General features: G+C 47.4%; 1 protein-coding gene across 2 annotated transcripts in view; it reads left to right on the forward strand.

Annotated features, from left to right (window-relative positions):
* TXNL4A (thioredoxin like 4A) overlaps window positions 1-24,162 on the forward strand; it is a 152,567-nt gene that overhangs the window by 60,229 nt on the left and 68,176 nt on the right. For both annotated transcript variants that reach the window (XM_069620581.1, XM_069620582.1), the window contains exon 2: window positions 5,788-5,961. In XM_069620581.1, the coding sequence (XP_069476682.1) occupies window positions 5,809-5,961 (153 nt within the window). In that variant the 5' untranslated portion in view covers window positions 5,788-5,808. The remainder of the gene's footprint in view (window positions 1-5,787; window positions 5,962-24,162) is intronic.

Consider the following 24,162-nt stretch of genomic DNA (forward strand, 5'->3'; position numbering starts at 1 on the left):
CCAGGTCAACCAGAGTATTGTAAAGAACTCTCTGGATGCTGCAGAGACAGCGGGACGTTCCCTGGTTCAGGGAATACTCCTAAAACGCCATGTATGGCTGCGCAACTCGGGGTTCAAACCGGAGACACAGGCGTCTTTAATAAATAAACCTGTTGAAGACTCAAACCTCTTCGGGAAAGCGGTGGATGAGGCTCTGGAGATGGCTAAAAAAGAGTTCGATACTATCAAAACTCTTGACCAGATCTCTAAGCCCACTACCAGACGCGGCTATGGCAACAAACGCTTTTTTCGTGGCCAACGCCAACAGCAGAATCAGCAGCAACAGTACCCTGCCACCAATTACCAGGCCAATAGTGGGCAGTACAGCCAAAGAGGCCAGCGCCGGGGCAAAGGGAGAGGTCGGGGGTCCACCCCCAGAGGCTCCCAAGCCCCCAACAACACCAAGTGACGCGAATCTTCGCATCCCCTCCCATGCAACACCGGTCGGGGGCCGGATAACATCCTTTCTTCCAGCATGGGAGGGAATAACATCAGACCGCTGGGTACTTTCCACCGTAGCCCACGGATACTGCATTGAATTCGCCAGTTCCCCAACATACAGACCCCCGAGGGGACGACGCATGACACCGGAACACCTTGCCATCCTTCTCCAAGAAGTACAACAACTGCTGGAAAAAGGAACCATAGAGGTCGTGCCTCTATCTCAGGTAACGGAAGGTATTTATTCAGTGTACTTCCTTGTATCCAAAAAGGATCTAACCATGCGCCCTGTATTAGATCTGCGCCCAGCGAACAAGTTTATCAAACCCCAGAAGTTTCGTATGGTGACCTTACAGGAAGTGATCCCTCTGCTATCACAGGGAGATTACATGACAAGATTGGACATGAAAGATGCATACTTTCATATTTTAATGTTGCCAGCGCACAGAAGATACCTCAGGTTCATGATAGAGGGCAAACACTACCAGTTCAGAGTGCTACCCTTCGGCATAGCATCAGCACCAAGGGTATTCACGAAGGTACTGGCAGTGGCAGCGGCCCACCTGCGCAGGTTGTCCATCCCAGATTACCCTTACCTCGACGACTGGCTCATAACAGGGGATTCTTACGAAACGTGCTTCTCCCATACCCAAAAGACTGTAGACCTTTTGTTCCAGTTGGGCTTCTCCATCAACGAAAAGAAGTCCAGCCTAGACCCCAGCCAAATCAAACAATTCCTAGGGGCTCTAATTCAAACAAAGGACGGCCTCGTCTTCCCCTCCAACGAGAGGGTCCAAAACATGCTGTTTCAGATCCCTCAATATGTGACCGGTCGAGAGGTGACGGTACGCAAAGCAATGCGCTTGCTAGGCATGATGGCGTCGTGTATTTATTTGGTACCTCACGCGCGCCTGCGCATGCGCCCTATGCAAGAGTGGCTCAACAGCCAGTGGTGTCAGGCCAGCGGACTATGGGACGATCTAGTGGTGGTCTCGCAGGCCTTGGTTCTCTCGCTACGGTGGTGGACAAAGGAAAACCTGGAAAGAGGGAAACCTTTTGCCACACCCGCGGCGGAAGCCACTCTAACCACAGACGCATCCCTCACAGGATGGGGGGGGGCTCACCTATCCCATCAGACTGCTCACGGAGTGTGGACTCCGAACGTAGCATCCAAACACATAAATCTACTGGAGCTACTAGCTGTGTTCAAGGCGCTAAAAGCCTTCCAGGAACACCTACAAGGCAAGACTGTGTTGGTCCTTACAGACAGCACCACAGCCATGTACTACATCAACAAGCAGGGGGGCACCCACTCTCCAGGACTGTCCAAACTGGCCCAAAATATATGGAAGTGGGCTCTCAAACAAAACATGTTCCTACTGTCACAACATGTACCAGGGGAACTCAATCTGCTGGCAGACAAACTCAGCAGAGATTTCCCCCTGCCCGAAGAGTACGAATGGCGACTGCACGAAGACATCGTCTTCGACGTCTTCACACAATGGGGATTCCCAGAAATAGACCTATTCGCAACCCTGGAGAACTCACAATGCCTAAGTTACGCCTCCAGGTACCCCCAGAACCAATCCAAGGGGAACGGTCTGTCGATGCAATGGTCAGTGAAATTTGTTTACGCTTTTCCCCCCCGACTCCCCTTCTCAACAAGGTGGTGCACAAGATGCACCAGGAACAAGTGACCATGATACTGGTGGCCCCAATGTGGGCCCGACAGCCATGGTTCACTCACTTAATGGAGATGTCTCTATCTCCCCCAGTGAAACTCCCCTGCCCGTACAACATGCTGTCACAAGACAAGGGCAGGACTCTGCATCTATGCCCCCAGAACAGGAACTTAGCAGCTTGGCTCCTGAGATCATAGAATTCGGACATCTACAGCTCCCGCAGAGATGCATGGACATCCTCAGGGAAGCCAGAAAACCTAACACTCGCCACTGCTATTCTAGCAAGTGGAAGAGATTTGTCATCTGGTGCAAAGGGAAAAGCATCAACCCGATTGACTGCTCTCCCACACATATTGTTCTATACCTGACCCACTTATTAGATTCAGGTCTAGTGTTCAATTCCATTAAAGTCCACCTAGCGGCACTTTCTGCATACACCACTTCCCAACTCAAGGTGTCGTGGTGGAAGATCCCTGTTATAAAGGCCTTCATGGAGGGAGTAAAGAGAATACACCCCCCGATAGCTAACCCAGCTCCCGGATGGGACCTTAACGTGGTACTTACCAGACTCATGGGCTCACCATTCGAACCCATGCACAAAGCATCTCTTAAAGACCTCACTCTTAAGACTGCTTTTTTAATAGCTATAGCCTCCATCAGGAGAGTAAGTGAACTACAGGCTCTTTCTGTTCTAGACCCCTTCGTTACAGTTCACAGAGATAAGGTGGTTCTACGCACGCACCCAAGGTTTGCTCCGAAATTCATCTCGAAATTCCACGTAAACCAGTCTATAGAACTGCCAACGTTCTTTCAAAATCCTTCCAACTTGGGAGAAAAAACTCTGCACACACTAGATGTGCGCAGAGCGGTCATGTTCTACATGGAAAGAACCAGACCACTGACAGTTCTTCGTCTCGGTGGCAGCAGGAAGAGAAGGGGATGCAGTTTCAAAGTCCACTATTTCTAGATGGATTGTTCAATGCATCACTCTCTGCTATACTCTTGCTAAGAGAGAACTGCCCTTTAAGCCAAGAGCACACTCTACTCGAGGCACGGGGGCGTCCATAGCATTCATTGCAAATGTTCCCCTTGAGTCCATCTGCAAAGCGGCTACCTGGAGTTCTGTGCACACCTTTACAAAACACTACTGTCTAGATGCACACTCGAGATCTGACTCCCAGGTGGGACAGGCAGTATTAAGACATCTTTTCTCTACTGTTCCTTCTCATAACCCACCGCCAACTCCGGGTACTGCTCGCTAGTCTATGCACAGCATGTGATTCTAAGCAGATTAACAAACATCAGAAGACAATGCATTACTTACCGTAAAAGCATTTCTGATGGTTGTATCTGCTTAGATTCACATGCGCCCACCCTTCCTCCCCGCTCGGATGGAAGGAACATAAACTTCCTTTTATATCTCAATTTTCTGTACTCACTGACGTCTAGAAGGCTCCCTCAGGGCAGAAAAATACAAACAGAGGGACCTCGACGCATGAGGGATTGTGGGTACAACGCACGTCACTATAGGGATAGTATTTCAGACACGCCTTGTCGACGTCCCTTTTCGACTACGAAAAACAAAATGCAATAATCCAGTGACCACTGGATGTCGGACATATGCACAGCATGTGAATCTAAGCAGATACAACCATCAGAAATGCTTTTACGGTAAGTAATGCATTGTCATATATATATATATATATATATATATATATATATATATATATATATATATATTTATTAGAGTTATTTATTAGTTATTTATTTTGGGGGGGTCCCTTAACTCTAACCCTAGCCCCAACCCTAAACCCTATCCATCGAAATTTTTTCAATGAATATGCTTTTCAATGGAAAGGCAATTCAATGAATAATTTTCGATGTTATTCAATGGTATGGCTTTCGATGGAAAGACCATATACCATTGGGTTTCCCGACTAAAAGGGATAACAAGTCCTTCAGTGCACATGTGACAGGCACGTACCCCTGACCCCGGTTGTCTGTGTTGCCACAAGTTCCTCCACATACCACCCCCTCTGAACTCTCACCCTTGCCCTGTACCACAGAGTCGCTCACAGCAACAGGCCTTCATACCCCTCCCCCCTACTCCCCATACATCCCAAGTGTCAGGCAGGGGACATTCTCACAAGGACTATTCAGGCATGTTTAGTGTTCACTTAATAAAAGTATGACTTTAGAAGCGCGTGCTCTCGCTTCTTGCTGTTGTACACAGCAGCTAGTTATTCTCCACTCTGCAGTGAGAGCAATGTCTCTGGTCACACGTGACCTCAATTGGACCCCTCATTGAATTGCCGCCACTTATGACTTTTTTAAAGGAATAATAATTTTCTCCTGTAGGCTAAGAAAAGTTCCCTACAGGCAAATCAACAATTGGTTACTCACTGCTGCTCTACATCTTGCTTTCATTCACTTGCACCCGTATTTAAGGTCCTTTTGTCTCCCTTGAGGCTCTCTGTTCTGTACACCTAGCCTGAATTGAAAGTGTAGTCCGTTGAAACTGCAGTCAAATAATGGGTCTAACTATTAATTTCTCTAAACGCTACCATAATTTGCCGACCACACCAGGTCTTACCTTTGCACTTTCCTCCGTGACCAGTTAAGGAAAGTGGGCTCTTCTCCCCCCATTCATTTGTGTACCTTTTTGTATACATACATTGTTTAAAAAAATAAAAAAACGCCCCTCACTTGCATCCCACCCCAGTGAAGGCCTGCTACCAAGCAACATAATCACTGCTTTTCGGTTTTAAAGGTTCCTTACAAATGAAACCTCTGTGTGATGCCTTCTCTTGATGCTTCCTGAGGTTGATGTTCTGTTTTTCATTTATGCTGGTGGATAGTTGAATTTTTAAATTGGTAATTGACACCTGTCTGGATCATTCCCTATAACCTAAGGCATAATCGGGGTTTCATTTTCTTTTGAAAATAACTCCATGAAGTGGGAGACACGCACACGAGGACTGAAAGTTGAGTCAGTCTGAAGCAGTCATCGCAGTTTGTAATGTAATACCTTCAGTACGTTTATAAAGGTTATATTTTCCTTTTTGTTCCTGCCTGTGAGGTCGTTGTTGCAAGTTTGTGTGTATTGAGTTGATTCAGGGTGGTATATATTTGTTGTGTATCGTCTAAATATTTTAAGTCGCCGTTTTTATTTTAGGTCAAAGATTGAGAGATGTCAACCTAAGATTCCAAATTAAAATAAAGAAGTGAATGCCAAAAAAAAGTAATGACTACAGGGAATATGTGTTCAGCTGGTTGTCAGTATAAGAAACCTTTTCTAAAAGTGGGATAATTTTGTATGGCCATTTGCACAAATTAAACGTTTTTTGGTGATTTAAAAGCCATAATGAGGGGTCGTATAAGTAACTTGCTAGTGACAGGTGGCTAATGTACATTGGTATAACCATCAAATTCTATGTTTTGTATATGGTATTTAGGCTAAACACTTAACAAGCTTGCTATCAGCACCTTGGTTATGTCAAAATCCAGAAACCTGGCACTGACTGTGTTAAAAAAAAAAAAAAACACTGTAAATTGCTGCTCACTTGTGCAAGCTTTCTCATGAAATGTAGCTCTAGCAAGAACGATTGTTTTATTTTCTCTCTAGGCATTAGACCAACTTGCAAAGATGTCGTACATGCTCCCGCATTTGCATAATGGATGGCAGGTGGACCAGGCTATCCTTTCTGAAGAAGATCGTGTTTTGGTTATCAGATTTGGCCATGACTGGGACCCAACGTGCATGAAAATGGATGAAGTCTTGTACAGTATTGCTGAGAAGGTATGCTTTATTATTTTTTATAGTGGGTTCTTTGTGAATAATTAGCAGAATACAGATCGTTGGTTTAACTGATCATGTCCTTTAAGTGTACTTTACAAGATGTCATTTTCCAGTCGCGTACTCCAGGCTTATCGCAGCAAAAGGGGTCACAAAGTAAATATTGCATGGTGTTTTGAACCTGCTTGCACAATACATATTTGTATGTTCCTGTAACAATATTAGCCACATTTAGGTAGAAATGAAACCAAGAGTATTTTAGTTTAGGGCTGGGCGATATGGACCAAAAGTCATATAAATATTTTTGGGCTATATCTCGATATACAATATAATCTTGATGATGTTTATGTGGGTTAAATGCTCGGTTGTAAGCCGCCAACTACATGCGAGATGTCACAAACACCTTTTATTTATAAGACATTGATCAAAATAAAGTGCAAATACAGGGTTCCTCTTCCTGTTTGAGAATACACACTGCTATATAAATGTTATGTCAAAGGTTCTTATACCGTGCACTGTCACCACTGAAGGCACACACACCCACCAACAAGCCATACAAAAAGGACCAAATAATGGACACACCCCGCTAGGGAATGAGACCAGGAGATGGATTGCAAGTGAACCAGGTTTATAAGATAAATTGTGCATACAGAGAGCTCTGCTAAACATTACATGGGCAGCACATTATAAGTCAAAACAGCGTTACTAGTGACGCCATAATATAGGTACACAACTCTGCAATACAATTGGTGATGCACAATGATGCAGTATGTATCCATATGGGGCGACCACATTGGGTTGGTTGCTGCTGGGGTGTCGATCCCGCGGCACGTGGGTCAGCTGGGCTCATCAGGTCAGCGCAGTGCTGTAATTCAAACTATCTAAACTACGACAACAGGATCTCAAGGCATGAGACAAATGGCAAGCATAAATGTTTGGCATGAATGGGGGTGCTTTCAGAGTTCATCGGCAGGTTATATGGACATTCTACCCTCTGCACCCAAACAATCATAAAACACAATGCTCCAGACCAGGTGCCCACCTTGGGGGTTTTGATCTACCTGATGGCTCATGATACGGGTGGACATGGGTTATTTTTATAGAGGATATATTGGTGTGGGGGATTAGTGCTATGATGGGTGTCCTCGTTTGGTCACTGCAAGGGGTCAGATGTGTATCTGTATCAAAGAGCAGAGGGGCATGGGCCCAGTGAACTGGCTTGGCAGGGTGGGGGGGGTCGAGGGAGGCAGGTTAGTGGAGATGGATGTGTTCTTGGGCTGAGGCCTGCTCCGGTCTCACACAGGGCAGTGATCTCCTCTTTCCCAGGCGATACTAAATGTTGCAACAATTAATGGCTGGACTTCCGTGAGAAGAGGGTGTGTGCGGAGCTGGCCGGAGGCAAAGGTGGCATGGGCTGTCTGTGCGAGGCGCTGGGCAGGGGAGAGGCCGGTTTTTAGAGATCATTTTCGGGCCTAGTGAAAGATGGCCTCTAGTGTGTTACAAAATGCAGTCTCTGAGCTTCAATAAGGCTTGGTTACGTATTTGTCTTTTGTTAGTGGTTAGAGGTTGATTAGTACAGATTACGCGCAGGAGATGGGGGGCGTCTCCCCCCTTTAGCATGCATGGGATTTATCTAGTGCGGAAATGGAAAGGGGGTGGAAATGACCACCAGTCCCCCAACATTCCCCCCTTTCGTTACCATTAAAGTAACGAATACCCTCCCGCCCCTGTGCGTCTAAGTTCCTCTGCCATTTATACTGCCTCATCCGAGGCAGGAGTGCCTTTTACTGGCATACAAGCTCTGCACACGTTTCTGAGGCTCTCCCCATGCCGTGCAAACTCTTCAGGGATGCATGTCATGTAAATGCAGTCCCCCCTCCCCGTCCAGGTCGACCCATACTTCCATGTAATTTTCTAGATCTTGTGGTTGTTTGATGGTTGTGTAATAGTAATTATCTACTACATCTCCTGTGTTTTATATATTGCCACCATTTGGTATTTGGGCTCATCACTCTCACCGGTTTGTACTTGGGCTTCCCTAGTATCATGAGGCATTTTCCCATTAATATTTTTGTTGCCTATAGTCACCATCATCATCGCACTATTAGGAATCGCTTCTGCACAGCATCGAACCCCTAACTGACGCACAGAAAAGATCAGCAGGAGGAAGACGATAATGGGGACCAGTAACTTCATTGCAGTTCTGAGCCATGATGGTACCCAGTCGAATGCCATGCTGAACCAGTCACTGGGCTGGACACCACCTTTTTTTCATTCTCACTCCAAGTTTGTGTGCTGCAGCAATTACGCGTGAAAGTGTGCCCGTTATCAGCATTTGAAGAAGGTATGAAAGTGCAACATACACTCCCGATTTTTCAGCAAACACCACCCTCCATTGCTGTGAAGAGGTCCAAGACTTAGCAGTTTTGCATCGTCATCAGTCTCGGTGCTCTTAGTTCTACCATGATGACATTGAACCCTTCCTCAGTATCGTTGGCCAGTTGGATCAGATCCCAGCGGATTATCTGGAGCCACTTGGCGTTTGCTGCTCGTGCTTGGATGCTGGGGATCAGTGATGTAAAAAAATGTCTCTGCAGAGTTGAAAAGTTTGTATTCATCAGGGATCTGTGCCAAGAGGTCAGAAGAGTCTTTAGAGAGGTAGTTGCATGATCTTTTTGCATGATACTTGATCTTGCAGTGTGTCTCCTGGCAGTATATCATAGATGGGGGTTCGGGGTTCTTCGTTGGTTGGGGCGCCAGTTGCTGTTAGTTGGGCTACCCTTCCCCCTTGATGTGCTTCTCCAGAATCACCAGCAGTGCAGCGTCGCCAGAGCACAGTAGCCCCTCCATGATGACGGCAGGTGCAAGTATGCCTGTTTGCCGCACACCCAGTAATGATCCTTGAGGGCAGCAGTTCCTTTCCCCATGTCTGGGTTGACGAGGGTTCTGTTGCGAGTGTTGCACCCAATGGGTACTTTTCCTTTCCCATCAAAGCAAAGTTCACATTTTTCTTTGTGCTGGATCTTGATGGGTTTTTCTAGTGCAGTGACCCATGTCAGCTTTGTGATGTGTTGACTCCAGGCTTGGGCACATGTCATCCATCCATTTCAGCCTCTCATCCGATAAGCCACGCAGTGCTTCGGCTTTGCACATGACGGTTGCATCTTGCCATTTATTTTCTCGAACATAGTCCCTTTTATTGCAAAAGGTGGTTCCTTAAAACACATCGCACCTTTGGGTTTGTTCTTGCAGATTTTCTCGTCTGGAGGAAGCAGTTGTAGTTGAACTGTGTGGGCCTGGAAGGTGCTCTTGATTCTACACAGTGGGAAATGAAGGAAACATTGGGTTTCTACTATTGTGGTCTTTTGGGGTACTAATACCTTAGGTGTCCCTGGTTTATAAGTGCGTTAATAAGATAGGACCAAAATACTTATCAGACAGAACCAGGAGGTATGTTCCCACTCGACGACTGCGCTCTGCAGACCAAAATCTGCTTTACATGCCAGGTACCAGGTGTGTGAACAAAGGGGACTGTAGATTTGGACTCTACGGTCCAAGAGCATGGAACAAACTGCCCAGAGAAATCCGTGAGATTAAAACCCTCTCGGCTTTCCAGAGGGCTGTGAAGACCCATCTGTTTTGTTAGCATTCTTTGTGTACTTTAGCTGGTGCTAAGTAATCTCATATGACCTAGTGGACCGTGTCACAGACAATTGGCAATTGATAGTATCTGTGCCCAATTACGATTTAATTTGTCCGGTGCGCGTTACAAATATTTCATTTCAACATACATACCAGCTACCATTCGTGGCCTGTCTCCCCGTGGCACTCATGTCAGAGTACCACTTGTTAGACTGGTCCAGATGGAAGAGGTCTTCTACCTTATCCAACCCCAACCCACGATATGCATCGTATTTGTGTTGTTGTGCTCGTCTCTTTCGTCTATTCATTAATTTTTTCCGTCAGCAAATGACCTTCTGTACCATTTATTAACAACACTTGAGGTTCTGTGTGCATTTGTTGTATTTGGGCGATAAATAGGAAAAATACCCATATCCGAGTTTACATTGGTGTCGCTACTAAGCTGCCAGTATTGGGAGCTTGGGAGAGCATTTGGCGTGACAGTGGGAGGCAGAGTATACACAATTTCAACATTTGAGGTAGGTTCTTCGGTTGTCTGTGAATCACTTTGTGGCACTGTAAACATTGCTGGAGTGGACAAATCATTGTTTTGTACATAGATTACTCTTTCCCTTTCGTTAATTATCACTAACCCGGGTTGCAGTGCTTCCTTTGTGTAATTCTGTGTAAGGTAGTGAGGATTGACGATGTGTTGTGGTCCCATATCAGTTTTACACCATGCCATATTAGTTTTCTCCCTTCTTGTATTCGTGTTCCCCCTTTTTATGTCTCCCACAATAAAACATATACTCCAATACATTCCTAAACTTAGCAGAATAATTGAAAAAACAATTGTGATAAAGTACAACCCGCAGTTGTACGAATAGGCCCTAGTGGCACTCGTTTCATTCCTACTGCTAACTAACTCAGTTCTAGTAGTAGAGAGTGGCGTCCTTTCCACCATTGTAGCACCTACATAATGGGTTCTATAAAATTTGAGTGTGAATAAGATATGAGAATGACAGAGAAACAGGAAAGCATGGAAATTAAGTATAATCAAAAATTACTTTTCACATCGCAATACATTGCTCATTTTACACACATACATACATTTTGCTTAAATAATTGCATTACTCTTGTGCCTTTGTCATCCCTGTGTTCTGCCTTATCTTTCTCTCTTTAAAGCACTGCTGCTTCCCGTTCATTTTTTTGTGCGGTTTCTGGTGTCACACTATCATGGGCCTTCCTAACATCTGACAGGTGGACCCACTATTTCAGGCCCGTCACGTTTACTACTAGAGGAGCGCAATACACTACTTCAAAAGGGCCATGAAATCTAGAGTTCCACCTCCGTACACAGCTGCGAACTTACACCAGTTCCCCAGACATCAGAGGTTTTGTTGGGCTCCCAGCTCGGGCAGTGGAGGTAGATGTTTCGTTTTCTCTGGTAAATGGTGGGGCTACTTGTTTTGCAATTATTCTTTCGAAGAGATTGTGTCCTCCGACGTATTCCTCATCTTAGATATATCCTTCCAGCTCTGCTGGCCTCGGCAAATTTTTTCTCCAGAGGGCGCTGCGCGTCGACGTCCCTCGAGTCGATGACCCTCGACAGCCGCCGTATCGACGCTCGACGTCATCCTGCCTATAAAGGCCGCGCGCAGCGTCCGTTGCTCAGTTCCGTTTTTCCGCGCTACTCGGTGCCTCGGAATACCGTTGCTCAGTTCTTAGTAATATTTACTTCAAGTTATTCGAATCGTACTCGATGGCTTCCTCGTCGGAACCGACAACCCCTCGATCCGGCTTCAAAAAATGTCGAGATTGTGGGAAAAAGATGTCGTTGACCGATCCTCACAGAAATTGTCTGTGGTGCTTGGGAGCCGAACACCATTGTTCGGAGTGCGAGGACTGTATGTCCATGACAGCTAAGGCCCTGAAGGAGCGTAGGGGGAAGCTGGAGAAAGGTAAGACTTTTAAAGCTTCTTCTTCTTCGACGAAGTCGAGACATTCGTCTCCTCGTCACCATTCACGCTCCAGGTCTCGGAGTGGGTCTCATCACTCCTCGAGATCGAAACACTCGAAGAGGAGACGTCGAAGATCCCCTTCTCCGTCTTCCTCTTCCTCTGTTTCGCCAAAAAGAATCCCTTGCCCCACGAAACATAGTTCCCGGGCTGAATGGGAGGAATTCAGAAAAAACATGATGAGCGTCTTCGAGAAAGCGGCCTCGACCCCCTCGAAGACTGCCGAGAGCGATGCTCTGGTCGAAAGACCCGAAGGTCAAAAACGCCGCGAGTCGCAGTACCCGGCGAAAGAAACCTCTCGAGTGCGTCTCGAACCCTCGAGTAGGACCATGACCTCCAAACCTTCCTCGAAGGTTCCGTCGACGAAGGTTCCGTCGACGTCGAGGTCTTCGACGCCGTTGTCGAAGGGACCTTCGACACACAGGTCTGTCGACTCGACGCCGGCCTCGACACCGGCGTCGACGCCGAGAAAAGTCACGATGACCACACATCCAGTGACGATTCCCAGGCCCTCGACGTCGATGGCGTCGATATTGTCGAGTAAAATTCCAATTCTGTCGAGGTCCTCGAGGCCTCCACCTCTGTTTTCGACGCCACGCTCGAAGCCTTCGGCGTCGACGACATCGACGTTTTCGAGGCCAATAATGACAAGTTCAGCACCCTCTGCCTTGGAAATGGGATTTACTCCCTTTATTAATTCAGAACAATTGAGAACTATATCCTCAATTTTAGAAGAGGGTGATTTGTCAGAACAAGACACATTTGAGTTACAGGGACCTGTAACCCCAGTTAGAGAGGAATTTTCCTCTGAAGAGCGCAGATTAAAGGATCTTCATGATTCTTTACATGAGGCAAGTGGTTTAGACACTTCCCCTGAGGTGGATTTTGCTAAACCAGACCCGGGGGAGCATGCTGAAACCCCCTACAGAGCCTTAATGGCCAGAATTACAGAGTTCATGGGGTGGTCTACACCTTCTCAATCTTTCCAGCAAGATGACCTCACGGATATTCTTGACAAAGGCCCACAAGAGGATCCAGTGGTGCCCTTTCATAAAGCTCTTCAGAGAAAGATCATGACAAACTGGGAAACCCCAGATGTAATACCAGCAGTAAATAAAAAACTGTCTGCAAAGTACAGAGTATCTTCCACAGACCCAGAGTTCTTGTCTAAACATCCATCCCCAGAAAGTCTGGTGGTACAAGCAGCATCCTCTACCGACGTCAAGACGGCTTATCCTACTGTCCCACAGGACAGGGACGATAAAAAATATGATGCTATGGCTAAGAAAGTCTTTTCAGCATGTAGCATGGCGTTAAAGTCTGTTAATGCTACTTGCACCCTTGCTAGGTTCAGCCATACACTTTGGGAGTGTGCTTCTACAGCGGCTGACTGCATCCCGGAGGGAGAAGAAAGGGATGCGTTCCTGAATATTATACAGGACGGTAAAGACGCTATGTGCGAATCCCTCCAGACGGGCATTGATTCGGCTGACAGTATCAGCAGAGCAATGGCGGCAAGTACATCAATCAGGCGGTTCGCTTGGTTGAGAAAGTCGGGTTTTGCCCCAGATGTGCAAGCCAGGCTCTTGAACATGCCATTTGATGGCTCTTCTTTGTTAGGGAAAAAGGCGGATGACAGTTTAGAGAAACTGCAAACTTCAAAAGCAGCAGCAAAATCCCTAGGAGCTGCAATCCGTCAGACTCCTTTTCGTCCCACAGGAACCTCTGCGAGGGGCAAGTCCTTTCGCTTCTACTCCTCATTCGGAAGAGGTAGAGGACGACCGGCTCAAAGGGGTCAAAGAAGAACTACCCGAGGTGGACGGGGTAGATATTCTAAAGCCGCAGCAACAGCAGGTGCCTCTTTACCATCGGCATCTGCATCAGCCGCCCCAAAACCACTCTGAGGACTTCCTCACAGGACACCTGTAGGAGGCAGGTTGACTCAACATCTGGCGGAGTGGCAGGCTATCACGTCAGATGCTTGGGCATTGGAAACAGTTGCCCAAGGTTACTGCCTACCTTTCCTACGTATACCTCAGAGTCATCCACCGGGAATCAGCTCTCAGAAAGCTCCAGATCCGCTCCTCTTGCAGGAAATTATAGACCTGCTAGAGAAAGGTGCCATAGAACCGGTACCTGTAGCGGAGAGGAACAAGGGCTGGTACTCCCCTTACTTTCTCGTTCCAAAGAAAGACGGAGGACTGAGACCCATCTTGGACTTGCGAGAATTGAACAAATTCCTCAGGAAAGACAAATTCAAGATGGTCACTCTTTCTCAGATCCTCCAGGCCCTTCAGTTTCAGGACTGGTTGGTATCTCTGGACCTTCAGGACGCTTATTTCCATGTGCCTATCCATCTCAAACACAGGAAATACCTGAGGTTCGCAATTGGCAACTCTCACTATCAATTTCGAGTACTGCCTTTTGGGCTGACCTCCACCCCGAGGGTCTTCACCAAGTTAATGTCGGTAGTGGCGGCAAGTCTAAGGAGGGAAGGGATTCACGTCTACCCCTACCTGGACGATTGGCTGATCAGGGCTGTTTCTCCGGAGCAAGCTCAGATCCAGCTAAATCACGTATGCTACTCCCTTCACAAGCTGGGCTTCTCCCTCAATTTAAAGAAGTCTCAAATGATACCATCGCAGAGACTCCAGTTCATAGGAGCGATCCTGGATACTTCCCTGGGAAAAGCCTCGCCACCAGAGGTGAGGGCTCAAGATATTCTACAGATGGTTACCAAGTTCCAACTTGCCCAACGTCTCCCAGCTTTCGACTTTTTGAGGTTGCTAGGCCTCATGGCATCCTGCATTTTCCTTGTGCCAGAGGCTCGCCTGAGAATGAGATCCCTCCAGTGGGCACTGAGGACTCAGTGGTCACAATTCTCAGGGAGAATGACAGATCTTCTTCAGGTTCCCGGCAGGGTGGCTCGAGACCTTCAGTGGTGGGCCTGTCAGGAGAACATTCTGAAAGGAGAACAGTTTTGGCAACCCTGGCCGGAGATAACAGTAGTCACGGATGCCTCACTCACGGGGTGGGGAGCCCACGCCAACGACTTGACCATCAGCGGTCGTTGGTCTCCATCGGAGTCCAGACTACACATCAACCTGTTAGAGCTGAGAGCCATCAAACTTGCGTTGAAGGCTTTCCTGCCAGTTGTACAAGGGAAGAACGTCCTGATAATGACGGACAACACGGTGGCCATGCATTACCTCAACAAAAGAGGAGGCGTAGGATCACTACCCCTGTGCAGAGAGGCGATGCAGCTCTGGTTTTGGGCAATCCAAGAAGGAATCTCTCTATCGGCAGTTCACCTAGCCGGAGAGAAGAACTTGACAGCGGACGCTCTGAGCAGGCAGAACACAGTCTCTCACGAGTGGGAGCTAGCTCAGGAAGTCCTTCAAGAGATCTTCGCCCTTTGGGGAACCCCTCAGGTAGATCTGTTCGCCACCAGCCTAAACAGGAAATGCGACCTGTTCTGCTCAAGGGAATTTCCTCCGAGAGGAGCTCTGGGAGACGCGTTCATAGTGGACTGGGAGTTTCCGCTTCTGTACGCGTTCCCACCGGTCCCTGTCATTCCTCAAATGATCAGGAGGTTGAGAAGATTCCGGCGAACCATGATCCTAATTGCCCCGGATTGGGCCAGGAGAACGTGGTACCCGGACCTTCTAGACTTGTCCATCTGCCCTCCATTTCGACTTCCTCTCAGAGAGAACCTACTCTCACAGAAGGGAGGTCAGGTTCTCCATCCAGACATCAAAACCCTCAACCTTCACGCTTGGCTTCTGAACGGCTGAGGTACAAGGATTGGGACCTCCCTGATGATGTTATGGAGGTGTTGCTTTCGGCAAGGAGACCAGCAACAAAGTCTTTATACCGCTGCCGTTGGAACAGATTTTGCAACTGGTGTAGAGAACAGAATATCGACCCATTTTCATGTGGTACACCAATGGTTTTGTCCTTCCTACTATATTTGGCAAATTCAGGCCTTCAAGTTGGCACCATTAAGGGCTATCTCGCAGCGCTATCTATCTTTAAGCGTACTGCGGAGGAACCATCCTATTTCAAATTACCCTTGGTAATACAGTTTCTAAAGGGGTTAACCAATGTTTATCCCCCAAGACCATTCCAAGTTCCCCTATGGGATTTAAACTTAGTATTAACTTTCCTGATGGGGACACCTTTCGAACCTCTCCATTCTTGTTCGTTAAGATTCCTTACCCTTAAGACTGTTTTATTAATAGCACTTACATCTGCTAGAAGGGTGAGCGAATTACAAGCTCTTTCTTGTAAACCCCCTCATACAATCTTTCACAAAGACAAAGTTGTCCTGCAAGTGAAGCCTAATTTCCTCCCAAAAGTAGTCTCTGAATTCCATATCTCTCAGAAGATTATCCTACCATCTTTCTATCCTCCTCCTCACCCGGGGAAAGAGGAAGAGAGGTTACACAGACTAGACCCTAGGAGGGTTTTAAGTTTTTACATTAGTAGACTAGCCAGGATAAGACAGGCAGACCAGCTGTTTGTAGGCTACGCAGGTCACAAGCTGGGGTTACCAATAACTAAGCAGACCATTTCCAGATGGATCATTCTAGCCATTCTGGAATGTTATAAATTGGCTGGGAAAGAGCCCCCTCAAAACCTTAGGGCTCATTCGACCAGAGGTATTGCAGCTTCATCGGCCCTCAAAAGAGGCGTGCCGATTAAAGACATATGTGCGGCCGCTACATGGTCGTCTGTCCATACCTTTACACGTTTTTACAATCTGGATTCCTCCTCTAGTCAAGAGACTAGGTTTGGAAGGGCTGTACTGCATTCTATTCACCAATAGAAGACAGCGTGAAGTCCGTACTCCCTCCTCCGAATATAGAATACTGCTATGGGAGCCTATCTAAGATGAGGAATACGTCGGAGGACACAATCCCTTCGAAGAACAAGTTACTTCTTACCTTGTAACGTTCTTTCGACGGGATGTTCCTCCGACGTATTCCTCATCGACCCTCCCATCCATCCCCGCAGTTTTACTTCCCTTGTTGTTGCAGCTTACGCTCCTTCAGGGTGATTAGTCTAGTCCAAACAGTAATACTGTGGGCTACAAAACGGAACTGAGCAACGGACGCTGCGCGCGGCCTTTATAGGCAGGATGACGTCGAGCGTCGATACGGCGGCTGTCGAGGGTCATCGACTCGAGGGACGTCGACGCGCAGCGCCCTCTGGAGAAAAAATTTTCCGAGGCCAGCAGAGCTGGAAGGATATATCTAAGATGAGGAATACGTCGGAGGAACATCCCGTCGAAAGAACGTTACAAGGTAAGAAGTAACTTGTTCTACTACTCTTGTGAGTTGCGTGAGGGATTCTTTGAATTCTTCACCTAACACTGTTGCAGTTCTATGTGCATCGGACATTCTTCTTACCGGGGACCGTGGCATTTGCATACTTCGGGCAGTTACTATTTCTTGAAGGGACAAATGGTGGTCCTTACTAGGCTGCGTGCACAGCTGGAATACGGCCAGTGAAAGACGATAGACCCAGTTCTTTTTGAGGGTGACAGAGTTTGGACAATCTAATCTTAAGAAGGCCGTTGATTTTCTCGACAGTTCCATTTGCTTGCAGATGGTAAATTGAACACATTTTATGTTTTATTCCCAATAAGGTTGTTACTTCTCTGAAGAGGTCATTTACAAAATGTGTCCCATTGTCGGAGCGTATGACATTGCATATACCCCAATGTGGTAGCACTTCTCTCTCAAACAATTTAGCTGCACACTTTGCTTCTGGTTGGGCACAGGGCCCCGCCTCCACCCAGCGCGAAAAGGGACATACCACTACTATCCAGTATCTTGCCCCATTGCACCTCTCTCCCATGTCTGCATAATCGAGGTGCAGTTCACGGAAAGGTCCGATGGGGCGAGACAGTGTTCCTCGCAATGTTCTGAGAGTCATTCCTGAATTAAATGTTTGACATGTGACGCGTTCGATGGTCAATTTGGTAAGGTGTTCTTGGAGGTTTGGAATGAACCAATCCTCCTGTATTTCTGCAGATATGTGCTGTTTTGAGGTGTGGGCAGGAAAGTGTAATTGTTGGAATGCTATTTGCAACAATTCTACAGGAATGACTACCTTCCCTGTCGTGTCCTGCCTCCATAGGAGATCTGTGGGTGACAGTGTGCATCCCTGTTTTGTTCATAGTTCTTGCTATACCGGTGGCACCTTCTTTTGGAGCTCTATCATTTGTGCTATTGGCAGTGCATTGTATCCTTCTCCTTTAGGCTCTTCCTCTCTACCTTTTAGCAAACATTCTGTGGTTGGTTTTGAAAGTAGGCTGCTTGCTTTGCAGCGGCGTCTGCCGCCATGTTCTCCAATTATATTTTGTTGCTGTTGTTGGAATGAGCTTGACATTTTACCAGGGCCACCACCGGTGGCTCTGCAAGAGCTTTGATTAGTTCATTTAATAACTCAGCATGTTGTACTGGGGACCCATCAGCTCTTCTGAACCCCCTTCCTCTCCACCAAGATAACCCAGCATGTACTGTGTTGATTACATGCGCTGAATCGGAATATATGGTTACTGCACACCCTTTTGCTGCATGGAGGGCCTCAATTAGTGCTGCCAGTTCTTCTGCTTGGGCCGAATAGTACATTGGTAAGTGTTTTTGTACCAGAATCTCCTATTCACCCTCCTCCAATCTCACTACTGCTGCACCAACGTGCCTTTCACCAGTCTCTGGGGAAATGGATGCTGACCCGTCTACAAAGAACACTTCTCCCTCGCTTAATGCGTTTTCATTTGCTTTTGGAATGTCGTCTCCTACCCCCTCATAAGTGGCGCAATCATGGTCCTGCATGTCCTCCATTGTGCATGGCTCTGTGAGGAATGTCGCTGGGTTTACCTTTTTGCAGCTTATTACGTGGACATTTGGGCTTGAGATGATTATCTCATATGCTGATGCTCTCTGTGTTGTGCGGGTGGATTTGGATCGATCAACTATGGCAAACAAGGATTGTTTCACGAACAGTGTGACGGAGCATCCCATCACAATTGTAGAGCTCTTTTCGATTGTGAAGGCAACGGCTGGAAGAGCCTGTTCGCATGCAAAATTACCCTGCGTTACTGAGTCAAGAGTGCCGCTGTAGTATGCTAGTGGCATGTGGCCCAAGGATTTTTTCTGTGTCAGTAATCAGGTGTGGCTAGGACGAGAGCTGTACATATCAGTTCTTTTAATGTTGTGACCGCAGTGTGCCTTTCAGGTGTCCATGTAATTGTGGTGTTACCTTTCTGAGCTTCTTTTAATGCTTGTAACAGGGGTCATGTGTAGGCAGCATAGTCTAGTATCCATGCCCTGCAATAGTTACATATACCAAGGAACTTCTGCATGTCCTTTACCGTGGGGGGGCCTGGTTGCTGCTTGCACTGTTGCTGCACTGTCAGGTATTATTCTCTTTCCATCTTTTGAGATCAACTGACCTAGGTACAAAACTTCAGGCAATATTAAAGTTTGTTCTTATCCACCTTGTACCCCTTATGGGCCAGCAATTTGAGTAGGGTAACAGAGTCCTCCCCGCATGTTTATTCCCCCTTACTACATATCAGTAGGTCATCTACGTATTGAATGATGGTGCTTTGAACATCAATATTGCTGAGGTCTTTGTGCAATATTCAGTTGAAAATACTTGGGCTTTCACAGTACCCCTGGGGCAGTCGGCAGTGTTGACACCTTTTCCCCCCTAGGGTGAAGGCTGTTAGGTATTGGGAGTCTGGGTCAAGAGGCACTGAAAAGAAGGCGTTTTTCAGATCCACTACAGTGAAGTGCGTGGCCTGTTTTGGGATACTGCACAAAATGGATGCTGGGCTTGGAACGAGAGGGAACTCCTTTTGGACAATGTCATTAAGTGGGCGGAATTCCTGGACAATGCGACACGACTCCCCTTTCACTTTCTTATTCGGATAGATCGCAGTGTTGCATGGTGAGTTGGAGGGGACAATAATACCCTGTTGTTGAAGTGCACGTATTGTGTCTTTTATTCCCTCCTCTGCTTCTATTGATAGGGGGTATTGTCTGACACTAGGCAGTACTGCGCCGGGTTTAAGTTTTATTTTTATTGGGCTTACTTCCTTCAATAACCCTACATCATGGGGGTTTGTAGTCCATAAATTTGGAGGTACTTGCTGCAAATTCATATCGCAAAAAGATGGCAGTGCCATGACAATGGCCACGAGGGGGTTTGTTTTGTATCATTATATCACATGGCATGCATATTTCCATTTTCCCCGCCAGTGTCATTGTCAGTGAACAGCTCTTCACCAGTTAATTCATAGTGGTACGTTTGGGTCAATACACAGTACTGCCCGCCACTCTCAGCCATGTGTGTTTAGGCCCATCGCCACAATTCGTTTTGCGGAAACCTGTACCCATTGCAGATCGGGTGACAGGCAATATCTCGGGTGTGGCCACTGGGCGAAAAACAAAATCAGAAGGTACTCTCCAGTCTTTTCGTGTGGTTTCTGGCACATACTTGTATGCCATAAATGAACATGTTTGCGTTGGTTGGTATTCCTCATATGGCTCACTCGTTGACTATTGTTTGTATTAGTAGCATTGCTCGCATTGAGCACATACCAGGGATAGAGCACACTATCCCTTGTGAGTAAATGCGATGGTCATGTTATGCTTACTGTGTAAGTCTTGTCCCAATACATTTACAGGTGAGTTCTCGTGGTAAAGTAGGGGTGCTTGTACTGTTCCCCCCCACTCCCCCAACCCCTATTCTAACATCTAAATCTTCTGTGTTCGGATCCGTGACCACAGCCCCAGAGAATCCTTGCGTCTTGAGATTTTTGCCAGCGAACAGGAAATCACCTTCATATATAGACATGATTTCTACACCCTGAGTCCACCATAAAGATGAACTGTTTGTTCCTTATCTCTGCCCCCACCAGTGGTTCCTCATCTGGGCGTAAGGTAGTCGATAGGACTGGACATGCAAGTGCTCTCGGCGGGCTGTCCTAATCTGGGTAAGTGTTTGTTCCAGGGCAAGAAAAAACGCTTTCACTCGGTACACAGAAACCCTGGTGAGAACGCTGGTGCACAGTTGGCAGTGGTGACAAATGGGTTTGCATGCGTGTGTCACACTTGGTTCTGACTGGTAGGATGGGACTGCAGGCAGTGCAGGGGGTGTCTGAGTGTGTTATACCCTGGTATAGGTCTACTGTCAGGCTGCCCATCTGGTTCGTAGTTTCCTATGGGCAGGCCGTACGGGCTACCCGTGTGTGGGTGGTCGTACTGTTGTTCATTACCATTACTGTACCTCTTATTCTGCTAATTGGCCACAGGTTGGATGCGACATCCCCTTGCAAAAGGGCCCTACCTCCTGCACGACAAACATGGTCCGGGTCCACCCACACCCTCGGTCCTTGTCCTCCATAGCCCCCTCCTCCTCCCCGTTGCCCTCAGTACCCACCTCTCCCTCTCATGGGTCTTCCATGCCATTGGGGTCTCATGTACCGTTCTTCTCCATCCCATTGTTCCAGGCCATTGTCTGCCCATGCAGCTGCCATCCTAGCTTGCAGGGTTACTGACCCCTCTCCTTCTCCCTGCTGTACTGGGGGCGGCACTGCGGTTACTGCCGCGACCTTCACTAACTTACTCTGCACAAGCTTGGCTTCATCCGCTAATCTTCTCTGGGCTATTTCATTTTCCCTTTCTTTGATCCTCCTGCAATGATGCTTTGTATCTCTGGCCTCCCCTTGGTTTCTATCCCAGCAATTTTATCAAGGGCCTTCTGTACCTCCTTCAGGAGGCCCCTCTTAATGATGAAATAGAATAGGGAGGTAGATTGGACCCAGGCCGTGCCTGTCTCTACGCGCCACATCTCCTGCACCCGAAGAATAAACTGCGCAGCATCTTCCCCGTCCCCCATAGTGCGTTGCACTACAGAGTGTAAATCTGGGGTGACAGGGAAGGTCTTCCTCAGTGCATCCCATACTTGTGCTCTACACGTTATTAAAGGATGCCCCGTCATGCATGTCGTTCCCCCATGGTCGCTCCCGGAAACTCTGCCTTCACCTATACTGCATCTGCTTGTTCTCGTACTGCAGATATTAAGAGGCTTTTAATATCTCCAATCGCTAATGGGACCTTCGCTGTATTCTTTTCAAATGCATATATCCATTTCCCTGCACCCCTGAAAGCGGTGGAAGTGCCTTGAAGAGATTATTCTTGTCCATCAGTGCCCAAGGCACGTAATGGGGTTGTCCTGCTCCTTTGTGGATGAGGGGCATCTGTAGTTTTGATCTCACCTTTCCCTTACTTACCTTTTACTTTTTTGCCAATGCCATTCTCCCTATCCTGCTTCGGAGCCTTCCCTCCCATCCTTCTTCCACCTCTGTTATTTGTGGAGTTTCCCACTGGATCTGCTGTATCCCTCCTACCGCCCCTTCATTGGACTCATCAAGGTCACTCCAGCATTCCTCTTCTCTCTCTGAGGCTACTGTATTGTATCCTACACTTTCTATCTCACCTTCCCGTTCTACTCGGACGGTTTTAATTCGGGCGCTGTCTATGCGGAAAAGGAAATCCCTGTATTTCCATTAATCCTCTGGCAATAGGGAAGAGCTCTTTACTGGGGGTTGTAACGGCGGTTGGCAGTCTTGTTTCGCACAGTGTTCATAATCGGGCCATTTCTGCCTGAGTGGATATTAATACAATTTCTAAATCTCGGGTGGTGGGCCCTGTGGTGGCAGGAGTCGGGTCTGTTGGGATTTATGGAGGGGTGGGGGTGCAGTGGCTAGCACATACACTGGGTCAGCGTACCCCTCTGCGGGTCTTGCGAGCAGTGGGTATATTTTCTTTGGTTCCTCACTTTCTCTTTTCCTCCCACTCTCTCATTTGGCAATACCGGGGACTCTGCCTCTTTTTCCTTGTTATTTGTAGGGGGTGTTTCCTCCAACGTCCTCCACAACTCTAGCACTTCTGTGTTTTGGAGCTGTCTCCCCTTATATTTAGCCATTAAATAATTTGCTACATGGTCCAATGTCCCCCTTGTCAAAAGACCCCTCTTCTGGCCAGACATGAGGTGACCCTTCTCCTTTTATTTCAGTTACCTATTGCCCATGGTATTTCTTTATTCGGTCACAGTACAAGGGGAGGTGCTTACAAATATGCGAGAGTGGCGTGTCTATTCCCATATTCGTCAACAGACCTTTCTCTCCCGCCCTGTCTCCCCTTTACCTCCAAATGTTAACCTTGGGTGAATCAATCACAATTTTAAATGTTTTACTTCCAAACATTATTTGTACATTATCATGACAGACACATAGAAACATTATCCATTGAACATTTGAACAGAACAAACCAACAAATACACTGACGACACCAAAGGAAGAACATAAAACCTTAAAATATTCATGTATGCCCTTAACCCCTTCTCATTATACCCTACTTCCCGTTCTTCCACACTCCGCACTCACATCACCTCAATTGGGTATTCGCATAGCCGGGACCCACAAAATCTTCTCAGCTGCATACACATTTTTGCTTACGGACTGTTCAGCCATAAGTGGGGGGGCGGCCTTTCCGGGGAAGCCCTGGATCTTGTCGAGGAATATCACATTGGACGGGTCACCAAATGAAGGCACCCACTCCCCATAAATGGTGCATGCAGAGAATGCTGCTGCCCGAAGAGCGCTCTGTTAAACATTACACTGGCAGCACATTATAAGTCAAAACTGTGTCACTAATGACGCCATACTATAGGTACGCAACTCTGTAATACAATTGGGTGAGGCACAATACAGTATTTATCCATATGAGGTGACCACGTTGGATTGGTTGCTTCTGGGGTGTCGATCCCGCGGCACGTGGGTCAGCTGGGTTTATCTCCGCGGAGTGAAGGTCAGGTCAGCGGAGCACTGTAATTCTAAACTACGACAACAGGATCTGAAGGCATGAGACAAATGGCAAGCATAAATGTTTGGCATGAAAGGGGGTGCTTTCAGAGTTCACTGACCAGTTATATGAACATTCTACCCTCTGCACCCAAACAATCATAAAACACAATGCTCCAGACCAGGTGCCCACGGTTGTGATCTACCTGATGCCTCATGATACGGATGGACATGGGTTTATTTTTATAGAGAATATATTGGTGTGGGGGATTAGTGCTATGGCGGGTGTCCTCGTTTGGTCACCGCAAGGGGTCAGATGTGTATCTGTATCAACGAGCAGAGGGGCATGGGCCGAGTGGACTATGGCTTGGCGGGGTTGGGGTCGAGGGAGCACAGGCAGGTTAGTGGAGATGGATGTATTCTTGGGCTCAGGCCTGCTCCGGTCTCACACAGGGCAGTGAGCTCATCTTTCCCGGGCAATACTAAATGTTGCAACAATGAATGGCTGGACTTTCTTGAGACCAGGTTTTGTGCCAGCTGGCAGGAGGCAGAGGTAGCCTGGGCTCTCTGTGCTAGGCGCTCGGCAGGGGAGAGGCCGGTTTTTAGAGATAATTTTGGGCCTAGTAAAAGATGGCGTCTAGTGCGTTACAAAATGGAGTCTCTGAGCTTCAATAAGGCTTGGTT

This window comes from Ambystoma mexicanum, chromosome 5q (assembly GCF_040938575.1).
Source record: "Ambystoma mexicanum isolate Mex_15411 chromosome 5q, UKY_AmexF1_1, whole genome shotgun sequence".
NCBI lineage: Eukaryota > Metazoa > Chordata > Amphibia > Caudata > Ambystomatidae > Ambystoma > Ambystoma mexicanum.